Genomic DNA, 13,916 nt, shown 5'->3' on the forward strand with positions numbered 1-13,916 from the left:
ACATCATTCTGAAGATGAATTTAATTTGATTTTATCAGTTTTTATGGTCTTTCTCTGTTTCTGCTGAGACAAAACTGGGAAGAAAACACTGGCAAAGCACCCATTCCTCGGTGATTCAAAGTCCAGTTAATTTGAGTGTGCTTGAATGAAAAGCCCTCAGATTAGGCACATATCCTACTCAAATCACCAAATCTGTTGTAGCTTACACCTTACTCATAAAAAGGTATTGCATTTTATTGCCATATCTATACAGTATTCCAGTGACTATTACTCATTTCTGCCCACTAACAATGATATAAAATTTTAAAATCAAATTTGCCTGAGTGATGACTGCAGGTCCATAGGCTTCCAGATAGAAAATATCCATACAGCAACGGAGGTCATATTCAAATGTTTTGACTCGGTTGCTGTATTTTCCACATGTATGTACACAAAGAAACACTGGTGAAAACAGTAATCATCTCCAGACTGGTATGAAATTTTATTAAATTCCTGCCCCCAGGCTAACATCTTCCTGCTCCACTGGTAGAAATATTAATTCTCAGATGTTCCCATCAGCTATAGTATAACAACTCTGGAATGAAGAAACCTAGAACTTGTCACCACAAAGGTGTGGAAACCTCAGTGCTTTTGCAGCAGCATGCTGGTGCTCCCAAAGACCCAAAAGAAGTAAAATCAGGCTGCCAAATAGCGTGACAGAAAGAAAATCAGTAAGTGAAACTCAGCAGCTTTATGTCACCCTTTCTCTGTTGAGAGTTGGGTCCTTCAGGGACAGCAAGTAGGATATATTCCTCTCAGTATACCTGACTATTACTTACACATTGCTTAAACCTATTTTCAGTGACAATGCAACCTAAATCCTAGTGTGATGAACCTACTGTTTGTGAAAATATGACACTGTAAGAAGAAATAGTGAAGAGGTGAGTTCCCTCATAGCACAAGTTCTCGCTTTCTACTTCTAAACCAATCACATTAGAAAAAAAACTTGCAACGTCATAAAATACAGTTCCAGTATCCATACTCGCTCAGTGTCCATGTCAGCTGTGACTTGTTCCTCCAGTCTGTAGAACATTAGGTAGTGGGAGAAACCTCCCTACCCTCTTCCTCAGGTCAAAATGAAACACCAAGTCAAAAGCTGTACATAAAGATCATGATTTCTGGTCTTCCTCTGATGGGATGACTTCCAAGAGGATTTGCAATGTTACAGTTACCTTGTCTGCAAAGATAAAAGCATACACATGTGAAATTTTGGTGGGGATGGAGAAGGGAGAAGCAGGAAAATTATCTTAGCTTCTATACAGCCTACTTGCACATATGGTTCACAGCAGCCATATATATTCCAGATGCATATATCATTTAAATGTCTGATTATATCTTTTATTTTCTTTTCAACTATGTTTTCTTTGCCTCTGATCCAAGGTTATGAATATACAACAATAAAAGAAGGGTATGGAGGTACAAACTTGTTCAGTAAAGATCTCTAGTCTTTTAAGGGCTATCGTAAAGCACAATTGCTCTGCACCATTGCTTAGTTTTACCAAGTTGCAATGCGGAATTAAAAGTCTGAAAGACTTAAAACAATTTAATTCAGTTGTGCCAAGACCTGCCTAAGCAAAAAAAAAAAAGCAAAAAAAAAAGCAATCCCACAATGATTTCAAAATTTTACAGGTCTAAGAACATCAAGTCCAAAGCAAGTTCACATTGTCTTTTTGTTACACTGGACATCTCTTCTTGGTTTTTTTGTTGGTTTTCTTTTTAGGGTACTGATTCATAAATGGCAAATTTAAATATAGAATAGTAAAAGAGCATCCTCTTACTATTCCTTTCACTTGTCACTGTTTTTAGAAACTCATTTTAAACAAGCAGGAGTTGTAAGAGAAAGTTCAGATATTCTTTGCCTAGTATGACATGTCAGCTTGTACATCAGTGTAAAGAGAGGGTAAAAGAGTGCCACTCACAGAAAATATGAACCAAAACTACTTTTCTGCTCTCCTGTCTAAGGCAGACTCTACCATCTTTTGCTCTTCTCTCTGGAAGTCACCAGTTCAGTGCAAAGTTAGGTTGTCCTTAGACTATAAACAGATGGGGTCAGAGAGGCCAAGTGTCTACAGAGACTGCCTTTTCTTCCTATTTCCCTTCCCTACTTGAAGGGGAGACCTCGGAACTGGGCTGAGCATGGCTGAGGTGAAGGGCAGGAGGGAAGTCAGCAGCAGGAAGCCAGAACAGCTTTATTCCTGCCATCTCATCACTTCCAGGTTTGAGGCTGAGCAAAGGAAGAAGAAAAATAGACTTTCTATCAATCTGAGCTGTGGTGTAATAGCACTTGGAAAAGAACACATTGGCAGGGGGAAAGCTTGGGCATCTTGAGAGCTGACTGCGATTTCAATGTCGTGTTTGACAAACTGGACAGAGCCACCTGCACAAGACTTTACCCTCCCTATGGCAGCTGCCACTCTTCCCTTTCCTCAGGGCAGGATTCCTCTATGCTGGGATGAAGTTATGGAGGAGTAATCAGACAAGTTACAGGGACTGGAGTGATTGCTTGGTTTTCTTGGTTGCAATGTACTCAGCATAAGACAGCGTAAGGAGTATTTTCTCCAAAAAAAATTTGCAATCTGTCTCCAGTCAGTATCTCTATATTGTCTGCTTTGAGCAGTACCTGGCATGGTACATGGACAGTACAGGACAGTACAGACAGTACAAGACTAGCTTCACATTTGTAACGATGACTTAACTTACCATGACAGTAAAGATTACTTCCTCCTCACCCTTTAAACCCTAATTTTCACTTTGAAGAGAAGAATTCACTGTAAATAAGTCCCAAGGGTTACAAAAGATCTGGTATCTACATAAGCACTATATAAAGCTTGGGTGAGGAAAACAAGCAGCAATTTAATGCATGTGTATATGACTGTATGTGAAATCTGTGACAGAAAAGTTATGAGATGATTTCCTGCAGATGCCAACATCAAACTTAACAAAGAGAAGCAAACTGAGGATATAACACTGTTTCCTGAGTGAGCAAGTGTCATCCCATGGTGTCTGTAAATAATCCTGAAAGAGATGTTTTGTTATATCAACAGATCTGTATTCCAGCATGAGATCAGGCTATGAAGAAATCAGGATTCAACTTTTAAGCTCCTCACAATTCAATCCACTGTAAAGAAAGATAATTTAAATGTGAGTTTAAGGCTGTGTTTTCAACTGAGGAAGTCTAAATAGAAGCATTCTTGTGATGGTGCTGCATCCTTTTACACACTGATCTGGTTTGTAGGATTTGCTAGGCTTGACTTTTTTCATTTTCACATTAGTTCTACAAAAAGCAAGAAAGCAGAGGTCAAATGAAGCCTGTACTAGCTGAAAATTATTTGTCCCAGCATATCTGGTGGAACAGAAAGATTTCTTTTGAAAAGGAGAGAACAAAATGTTATTCTCACTGCTGTATACCGCCCAGACCTTATTAACCCCACAAACTAAGAAGTTGCCTATTGTTCAATACAGTAATTTGATAAGGAGAATGGGTAATGTAAAAGCCATTAAAGATGGTCAAAATGTACTGAACAAAGATGTTTGGCCTTGGAGACAATTTCTTGGGTAATTCATTCAATAGCTCTGCTACTGTAAGCAGACTAAACCCCTGTCATAAATGTATTAATCTTCAGACTGGGTCTTTTACCTCACTGCTTATTCTGGCTATTCAACATCCCTCTCCTCTGATCCTCACAAAACCTACCCTGAATATCGAGTCTCATCTTACATGGAGGTGGTCTGTACCCAAGAGGTTTTACATCACTGTCATCCTTTACTTAAAAAGCATACATTTCATGTAAGGGTTATGAGCAGCATTCACCTCTCATCTCTGAAGCATGTCTGGGTAGATAAACAAGTCAAATTCCCCAACAAGATGGCCACAAATGGGTAAAGAGAGCCCCACATATCCCTGTTCATGCACTGAGCTGTGCATAATGGAGCAGCCTGGGAATAGTCTTGTTAGCATGGTGCTATGTTCAGACTTACAGGTTTTGACTGTCCCTGTGGTACTACACAAAATGCTTTGCTGAAGTCCAAGTACATCGGATCTATCACATTCTCCTTTGTCTAGAAAAATCTGTTATCTTCTCAAAGTTACCCAGTTAATCTGGCAAAAAATCTGTGTCTTAAATGACAGTCCCATTTTTACATGTTCTCCTTCGCCTTGTGTCTGGAATTACTCTTTCATGCCTATGCAGAACTAATGCATATTGTTTCAGGGTTAAAATATATCAAAATCTTGCAGCTGGCCAATGATGTCTCTTTTCTATATCTCACAGAGGTACCTTAAGTGAATTTATCCTCATTCAATACCTTTGAAAAATGCTCTTGGGCTACACAATGGAGCTCCCTTAACACTCACAAAATAATGCCGGTTTAAGGGCTCCACACAGAAGGTTTACTGCTTCTTCTAAGGGAAAAAAAGAAAACATCTTTTTATTTGACAAAGTAAATCTCTACTCTGCCCCATGCCAAAACTGTCGGAATCACTTTTCTGCCCTTACTGTTGTTATTTGGGGAATAATAAGTGCAAAACAAACAAGTTGTTTCACCCACTAACTGGTATCTGATGTTCCTCTCTGAGCCAGTTTACTGTGTCCATTCATAGGTATTACACAGGCACTAGACCTTCTTTCTAGGAGGAAAATTTTGTGTTATCTTAAAAGTTAGATTCACCTTCACTGTCACAGCTGGCAGAAAAAGCTTCACATCTACCCAGTCTACCTTAAAGAGAATATTTTTTTCTCTCACCCAAGTAATGTAGTTCAACACTGGCATCCTGTGGCCAGAGATTCAAGTAACTGTATTCTAAAACCTCCGAGACTTCACAGAAAATGCTAAAAATCTCCTGGGTTTGATAAGGAAAATTTTTCTACTCCCTAAATGTCAGGGCTGAGAAATTATAAACACACATATAAACAACTATTTTATAGAATGTCCTTTTGCATACAACTGTTTTCATTTACACTGGAGCTCTCTACCCATTCCCAGAACATTGCAAGTAATTTATAACTTCCTGGATATAAAATTAAAAGTGACCAGAGTGTGTTAGCCTTAAACTAACATCGTTTCCTGTAAATACTTTCTGCTCTATTGTCTATGGATTTCCCAGTATGAATTCACAGGGAAATTCAGAGATCCTACAACAAATAGGATATAACTATACAACCTATAATTTATATAGAGAAAATAAATATTACAGGTTATTTTATCACAACATACATGTAATGCCCCCATTCTTTCATTGTGAGTTCATTTTCAGGCACCCCTTAAGACTGAAGCAAAGCAGACAATACGCATTTTTGATTCAACACCTACATGAATAAACTATTTTCAGTTGAAAAGTTTCACAAATTGAGTTTTTCTTTTGCAGCTGAAAAGGTTTTCTTTCAGTTTTGTTTAATAAATAATCCCTCATTTCTCATAAATTTTGCCTATATTCTTGTTTCATGTTTTGAAAATCACCTCCATTTGGGAAACGTATCATGACGAGTAACAAAAAAGAGAATAATGGGGAGCTGTAATAAATGATATTGACTTCTTTCTAATGCTGCAAATTAGGTATTTTGACACTTCCCCCATATATCAGAACTTCCACAAATGCTTGAAAAAGCTTTTCAGAAATAGTATAAAAATTATTCTTGATGTCTTTCAGGTGTGAAATACTATAACCAAAACACAGAGAAGTCATTTTTTATGAAGCACGGAAACAATTTCCACAGGGGTGTGTCAGGCAGGGTAAATTTTGCCATCTTTTTGTCAGGAGCCATCATTAAGGACAATATCCCCATACCATGCATGCCTGAGTCTGTCCCGTTCTAAATACTCCTCAGTTGTCCACAGGCACATAGTGTCAGCAGGGAGCACCAGATCTATTCTGCCATCACAACTGTGATGTTTAAGTTTCCAAACTAATTCTCCCTAGGAGTGTAATGCTGTCTCTATTAGTGTGGGTCAACAGCCAGAGGAGGGAGATGGCTGATTTAAAAGGAATCAGATGTCTGCAGCGGAGGGAGGAGAGAAGCGGACAGGGGGAAGGCATCCAGCCATTTAAAGTGAATCACTAGGTGAAGAATAGGCTTGCTGTAAATGTATCTTGTTAGTCTAGAGGACACTGATTATAACCAACAGATCAATGCTACCTTGTGAGACAAAAAGAAACTTGCATTGTCATCCACATCTCAGAGTAGCTGAAAAGATCGATTGGAAGGATGTCACAACATGGGGAGCATTGAAAAATTCCCAGAGTCAGCACAAAGGAGTCCCACCAGGACTTACCTAGAAGCTTTCTGAACCACTTTGGTTTGTTGTCCCATACAATAAAGAGGTAGTAGGCAGGAACTCCAGTCAGGGTTATTGCAAATCCAATCCCTGTATTCACTGGATCAGAGTAAAGTGACAGTGCAACCATGAAGAGGCAGGTGAAGGAAAACAATGCTGGAATAAATAGAGGCACCTGAAACATAACCACACAAAGAACCATTACTTTACATTGACCTTGTTGTTAAACGACTACGACATTTAATGTTCCATGAAACGTAAAATAGATAAAACCCAGCAACACAGGATAGTTCTGGAGAAATATGGGTATCTAGAACATGTACACAAAATGTCAGTAACTGCAGAAATCATGCCATGCAGAGTGCTTTGTGGCAAGTACCATAGAAGTCTTTTTAATTACGCACTAAAACACAGCAGTGTTTTACGTCCTTTAAAACATAAAGGCTGTAAATAAGTTCCATTACGAAAGTCCTTTCTCTAATCCCCCAGTAGATAAGCAAGCAGCACAAACAGCAGTAAAGATTTCCTCCTTGATAATTACCTATTAGAAAACATTTTAAAACACAACCAGGAGCTCAAGTCACCTTTTAAAACTATTAAGAACATATTGATTTTCTTCCTAAGGTAAAAATCAAAATCTAGCTGGAAGAGAGCAAATTAAACACCAATTTGACTAGTGATAAAGATATTTGATAGTATTATGCAACTGATAGCTACTGAAAAAGCACTTTCTGACTGTATGACTGATAGCCTTATCAGTACCACTGTTGAAAGTATGAAAAATAACAATATCAAATTAATTCTCTCAATTTTCAACAACAGCAGTGCAATCACTATGTTAGCACCTCTCTGAAGGAAACACCTACAGGCAGGGCTTGTGAGACATTCAGAGTAACAGAAAATTGAAGAATTCCTGGGAGATTATTCTCTTCCTTTCATGCCTTGAAGCATTCCTGTTCCTCTTTTGTGAACTGTCAAAGCTTCTTTTCTGTTTTTAATCAAAGCAAAATAGGTTGTGCTGTTGGTCTTCTTATTTACAGATATACTTAAAAGAATGCAATAGCGAACATTCTTAGTTCTTCACAAAATAGGCTTTTTGGCAATATATAAATAAGAATAGATTCCTACATTTTTTTTTTCATTATCTTTGCAGATATACAATGGGAAAACTCTCTTTGTAAGATGTGGCTCAAAATAAGCAAAAAGAATGTCAGAACCAAGGCCAAAACAGCTACTGTTCAATGGGCCAGACAACTAACATTTCCTTTCTGTGTTCACAATAACTGTGTTTCCAAATGCACTGCAAGCCTCAAAAAAACCCATAATAATAGCACTAACAACTTATTTGCACATCAAATTGGCATATTCAGTGTTGGATAGACAATGAACTAAACTTGTAATATTAATGCTTATGCTTCATAGGAATTTTGGTGGCAAAATTATTCAAGCCTTTATCAAAGGAGACATTAAATAGAAGACTAGACGGAAATCAGGTTGTTACATGTTAGCCAGATATTCTCAGTTAGAAGCCTGTATAAGTACGTGTGACCAGAATTATTTTCATGCAGCTTTCATCACGCTGCCTGAAGGCAACAGACAGGTGAAACTGAGAAAACTCCTTCATTTTGGCACAGCAACTTCAGTCCTCAAGCATGGGGGAACAGGCAAGAATTACCTTTCAGGAGGGAATTCATTTGGGGTAGTAGTGTAGAAGTTGCAGGAAAATACTTTGAGACTCTTCAGTGCAAAAGACTATTTTGTAGTAACTTTGTTTTTCTTTTTAAAAAGAGGCTAGCTCTCTACATCAGAAAATGCTCCGTTACTGTCTGACTATACAATAGAGAGGAAGGAGAAGGATTCATGTAAAACAGTAGAGAACGGAGGTTACCTTGAAAGGACGAGGCATATCAGGACGTTTATATCTGAGATAAATCAACCCAGCAACTACCAGTCCAATAAAAAGCCACCTGGCAAAACTGAGGAAATTCAGAAGGCTGTAGAGATCCCCATTGAATAACATTATCATTGTGAGAGGATGCTGCAAAAGAAATTCAGAGCATAAGCAGGGTTTTAGTGAACTGATCTCTATTATTTTCCAGCAGCAATGTCATTTTTTTTTTTTCCACAAGGATAAGCAGCACAGCCTTCCAGAGACATCTGAGGGCCCCAGACTTCAGTCTTGCCTTTGTCATGCGGTCAGGTGTGTGATCAATACCTAGCTGTCCCCCAAGATCGTGTTCAATCAGTACATATCTGCCACAGGTGGCCACACATGACCAAATATGTAACTATCCCCTGTGACCCAGACAAATATTAAGCACATAGCCCACTGCATCCTGGACGTCATTCTCCCAGGACCAGACAAATATATTATTTCACTGCAATTTTACTTGCTCATCACCGATTTAAATGATAAGGGAAGTTAAATTTTGGTCACATTTGATCATAAGAAAGTGGAAGGAAAAAGTCTTATAGTCCCCCAGAGCTGCAACAGGGAAAATCAGAAAAGAGGGCATGGTGAGGGGTAACTACACACCATGGGATGCCAGCTGGGTGCACCAGGTTGCCACCAGCTTGTATTTGCAGTGTGCTTTTAAGGCTTACAGGGAGTAGACTTATTGTACATCGAAAATGCAAACAGTTCTAAACAGAGAGGGGCATTTAGCTGTCACTCAGGTGGCTACTGAACAGCAAGAAGGAGAAGGGGCACTAGAATAAATACATTTCCGCATTAAAAGCTGTTCTGACATACAAAGCTGGTGTGAGCCAGGCAAAAGCTTATGTACAGACTAGTCTTGTGCCTTGGGTTAGACAACTAAGGTAGGCTGCAGGGATCCATTTCAGGATAGTCTCTGGACAAAAGACTATTTGTAGCTTGGATCAACTCTGCAGGGCAGTCCACACTTCCCACATCAGACACCCTATGGCTGTAATGACAGAGTCCTTGCTTTTGAGGATGAAGGAATGAGTCAAATTTACCATATCCTTATTGTTCAGCATAAGGGAGGATCCGGGCAGTAAAGCCTCTCTACTGTTATAAGGTTATAACGAGGCAACTAGTCAAATCAATTGCAGATGCAATAAAATGATGAGTTAAGTTTACATAAGGAAAACTAACTTGTACAAGTTATCTAGACTCAGCTTCTCTCTCCATCACAGCAGAGACAGCATGGATTTGAACCAGAAAGATCAATATTTCAGATATAGGTGTCTGGCTTCCAACCTCTAATAACTTACAAAGTGCATGGTTCTTTACACACAGATATTAAGCAAACTCCTTTCCCTCTAAAGGTCAAAGGAAATTTTACCACTGAAAATTATTGGGTAAGATTTCTTCTATATAGACTCAGCCTCTAAAAGTTTAAAGTCTCAGTTATAAGCATAGTAATGCAAGAATAAGCCACTGTCAGTGAAGGTGAGCTATCCAGAAAAAAATAAGAAAAAAAAAAGGCCACAATCAGATTGCACAATATCTTGAAACTGCTATCTATATATCAAATATCAGGACATAGATACATAAGCAGCTTTCTTAATTCCTAAAAATCCTTTTTTATTTAACAAGCTTCCAACATTGAACATGCTCTTTTTCTCAGTTTCACCTCAAGATCTCTTTCCTTTCTTACAGTGTGTAGACCTTGGCAGGAGAAAGAAAGTTGGAAAATGCTAAAATGCATATATTTACAACTTTCCCAGTTTCAATAATGTAAGAAAAAAATAAATTACAGTTTCTGAAGGAAAGCCATCTCCATATGAGTATCTGACTTTTCCAAAGAAAATCAATGCATTGCTGTAAGAGGACCAAATGCAATAAGAAAACACACCTTTCAGAAAAAAAGATAATCGATTAATACACTTTGTGCATTTCATTCCATAGGAAACAGTCAACGATGAGGTATGACTACCTCAGCCAAAAAAAATAAAATGCAATGTAAATGCTTATGTAAAATTAATTCCATTAAAACTTTTCACCATAATCACATTGCCTGATTTTCAAAATTTGGAAGCCTACAGTTGTATGTGCAGATATAAAATTCAACACTTCACATGGCACTTCAGAAGTGAGCTTATAGATATCTGTAGCAAAAATTGATTTGAATTCCAGTACAAGCATCTGATCTTACTGGTGTGGGGACTCATAGACGTATATACATTCTTCTGCTGTGGCTTCACTCACCACAGATGCAGGGGTCTGTCCAGATACATTAGAGTCATCAGTCTCAAAAAGAGGGGCTGAAAACCCACAGCTGTGAAGATGGCAAGTTAAGTGAAAATCTTTCTGACACTATGCAAACTGAGGCTTAAGGTCGTCAGTATTTTGACATTTTGTCCTAACATTATACCATACAAACTGGTCTGCAGTGCAAACACATGGCCAACATTTAGCTCTGCTGCTATTTCAGAAGGCAGTAATGGGATTTCCACTATAATACTGATGTTTTTCCTTAGACAATTCACAGACTATTTCCCAGGCACACGTTCTCTCATTTTCTAATCACCGCTACACTGCACTGCTGAGGGTTCCCCTTCCATTATCTTAGTGCATAATTGTTTGCATTTTTCACTATAAGGTGGTATAATGAGCCTTTAGGGTGCTCCCAGATGCTGGTTTTAGTTGCACTTTCAGTTAAATGAATCCCTTTTTTGTTTGTTTGTTTAACTGGAATTTGTTTCTCTGAAAGGGAACTAACTCATCACTAGCAGGTCCTCAGAAATAAAGGGCAATAAGACATGTATTAGGTTGCAGCAATAGGCAGTCAAGTGCTACTGACAAGACAGCAAGGAGGAAGTGATAGACTGAGAACAACTCCCAAATCTCATTTCTCTCTTCAATGTCCTCTACCCTGCCCAAAGCCCATGTACACATTAATAAACAAGAGTCAAGCAGTGCCCAAATTCTGTTTGAATCCTTCAGAACAAGCCTGTAATACAAATTCTTGAGCAGGAACATTTGTTTGTATGATTTACCAAAACAATGACAGCTGGCAGAGGAGTGTGCTTGCGGACATGAATCATGGAGAGGATTTCTGGAAGGTGACCCTCGCGGGATGCAACGAAGAACATCCTGGTGGGAAATAAATGTGGACAGACTTTAAATGTGCTCATTACTGCAACTAGGCAAAGCGGCTCATGAAAGTCACAGAGCACAGCGGCACTTCTTAGACTTGTTTGAGGTATTCTGAATGAAAAGACTAGCAGGAGAAGCCCATACGCAGAAATCAGTCATCTCTGAAGGTGTCCCCTCCATACCCTACCACTATGATCAGGGTTTGGAATCAGTTAATGTTTTCCCTCCAATTCCCCTCTTTCACATGAAACAAAGCAGCAATTAATTAGGTGCCATGCTCAGAGGGATCCATTCCCAAACCATTCAAAGGGTTTTAACAATAAAATACTAAACTCAACAGGAGTAAAGTGAGAAAAAGTCCCATATGTGGTAACATTATAGTAATTTTGCATTTGCTGCTACAGGAGTGAATCCTACTCTCCCTTCCTTGTGTTTCCTTACTTTCAATGTATATGTCATGCTCTTTACCTGCAGTAGTATTATCAACACTCACCTAGAGACTGCAAAAATGCCACCATTCATAGATCCAAAGCAAGAGAGAGCAACAAATACTGGCACAGCTAAAGAAAAGTTTCCCATTAGTCGTTCAGCAAAGGTCTGTTAGAGAGAAGAGAAATATACAGTGTTTTTTTTCATAAAACGTGAAAGTAATTTTACTCTACTAACAACATTTTTATTAAGTATAGTAAGTTTTATTTATATCCTTTTTCTGCATCCCTCACTGTAAGTTGGACTTTGCCTTTGTTATATCTTACTTTGTGACACCAATGTTACTGCAGATGAGGTCTCCCACCCTCACTCCTGACCACACAGAGGTCATCAGTTGAGGCAATGCCGTAGAGGTGGAATCAGGCCCCGATTTATGTCAGTTTAGAAAACTATGACTCAAAAAAGAGGAAGATGCAGTCTGAATGGATCAAGGTCTCATCTAATGCCTAATTTCTTTTTTCTTTTTTTTGACAGCCTTCATTTCACTCAGCTGATGCTGCCCAGCAGTATGGTCCATCCATTCAAGCTTTAGTGCTCTAGGTTACCAGAAGAGCCTTTGGGACATCACAGGAGACATGCACAATTTTCTTCAGGTTTTCAAAACGTTTTGTTTCTAAATTTCCCATGAGTTACAGAATTTGGTGTTTTTTTAAATGCCACGTCAATTGAAATAGCCACAGGCAATGTCGCTATTGGAAAGTAAATGGAAATTTTTATTTCTTCATTTTGAGTCATATACCATAAATATAAAAGTCAGTGTCATCACCACAGTTCAGCAAGAACAATCAAAGCAGTATTTCCAAGCCAGGTTGTCTTGCAGCTCTTTCACAAATGAGCTCCAGTATTCACAGCAACCTTCCTAGGTATTCAGAATGCATATTGTGCAGAGACAGTGTTACTGCTTCTTGCTGCAAAAAAATAGTTCAGAGCTCCCACTTCCACAATTATCTGCTGCTTCCCAGGAGTTCAGTCTACAATTTAGCACACATTTTTTCAAGCATGTACTTGGCTATAAAATTTAAGACCTATTGACTTTGTTATATCAGGTAAATAAACACTGTCTAAGATTACATTACAAATGTTATCAATGGCCTTAAATGCAATCCCACTCACAATCAGAAACAAGACTAAATTTACAGGGATGCTAATATGTGGTGTAAGAGGGGAGCCATGGAAAAGCCCAATTGGATGTGCCTCCCTTTTTTTTTCCCCTGGAAACAAGAATATATCAACAAACACAACTGCAGCAGATACACAGCTTTGTATTTTTCTTCTGTAACTTACCACTGCTACAGCTTTTGAAAGCAGCAATTCCCCAGCACTGATTGTAGTGAAATAAGCCACGTTTGTTAACACATAGCCAACTGTGACGATAGTCATTGAAATGCATATTGCGAGGGGTATGTTTCTGAAATACACAAGGTAGCTCATTATTTTGCAATCTGGTTGCTATTCCCTGAACATGAAACAAATAACATGAGAAGAAGCCACTAATGATGGTGAATGCACATTTGGTGATCCTGAAATGTCGTAATTAGAAACTACCAGTAAAAAATACCAGATCTGAACAAACCCATCTAGACAAAGCAAATAGGTTTATAATGAAGTGGTGAGAAACTATTTGAGGGATGAATCCCTTGGGAAGAGGTGAGAAACCAGTGGAGAGATGAAGCCTTTGGGGGTGCCAAGAGGTTGTAGTCCCCATGCTTCCTATACAAAAAGCATTTGAGCTGCCTATCCTTATTGACTTCCAGGCTGAGCCACATAAGAAGGCAGCAGGTATCAGTGCATGAACCAGCCATAAGGCAGATGACAGATGCAGGTGATCCAGCTCTCTATCAGGAGAGCAATCACAGTGACATCTCCTACTGGCAGACAATGACTACGCACCTGGAGGTGGTTTGACATCTTCCCCTGGGTACTAAAACATCTAGCATGTGAAATCTTGCCCTTTCCTTCTCTGTGCAATTCTTCTTTCACACGCCTTCCTGTTTCCCAGATATCTCTCTCATTAGTCAGGGATACATCAGGGCAGAATATGACACAGAAA

General features: G+C 38.8%; 1 protein-coding gene across 1 annotated transcript in view; it reads right to left on the reverse strand.

The window, feature by feature from the left end:
• Positions 1-1,148: 1,148 nt before the first annotated feature.
• The window catches only part of SLC7A11 (solute carrier family 7 member 11), a 58,142-nt gene continuing 45,374 nt past the window's right edge, over positions 1,149-13,916 (reverse strand). Inside the window, exons 7-12 of the mRNA XM_010210351.2 lie at positions 13,151-13,274; positions 11,871-11,974; positions 11,278-11,374; positions 8,201-8,350; positions 6,310-6,487; positions 1,149-1,216 (exon numbers count right to left, since the gene is read on the reverse strand). Of these exons, the coding sequence (XP_010208653.2) occupies positions 1,149-1,216; positions 6,310-6,487; positions 8,201-8,350; positions 11,278-11,374; positions 11,871-11,974; positions 13,151-13,274 (721 nt within the window). The remainder of the gene's footprint in view (positions 1,217-6,309; positions 6,488-8,200; positions 8,351-11,277; positions 11,375-11,870; positions 11,975-13,150; positions 13,275-13,916) is intronic.

This window comes from Colius striatus, chromosome 3 (assembly GCF_028858725.1).
Source record: "Colius striatus isolate bColStr4 chromosome 3, bColStr4.1.hap1, whole genome shotgun sequence".
In the NCBI taxonomy this organism is placed as follows: Eukaryota; Metazoa; Chordata; class Aves; order Coliiformes; family Coliidae; genus Colius; species Colius striatus.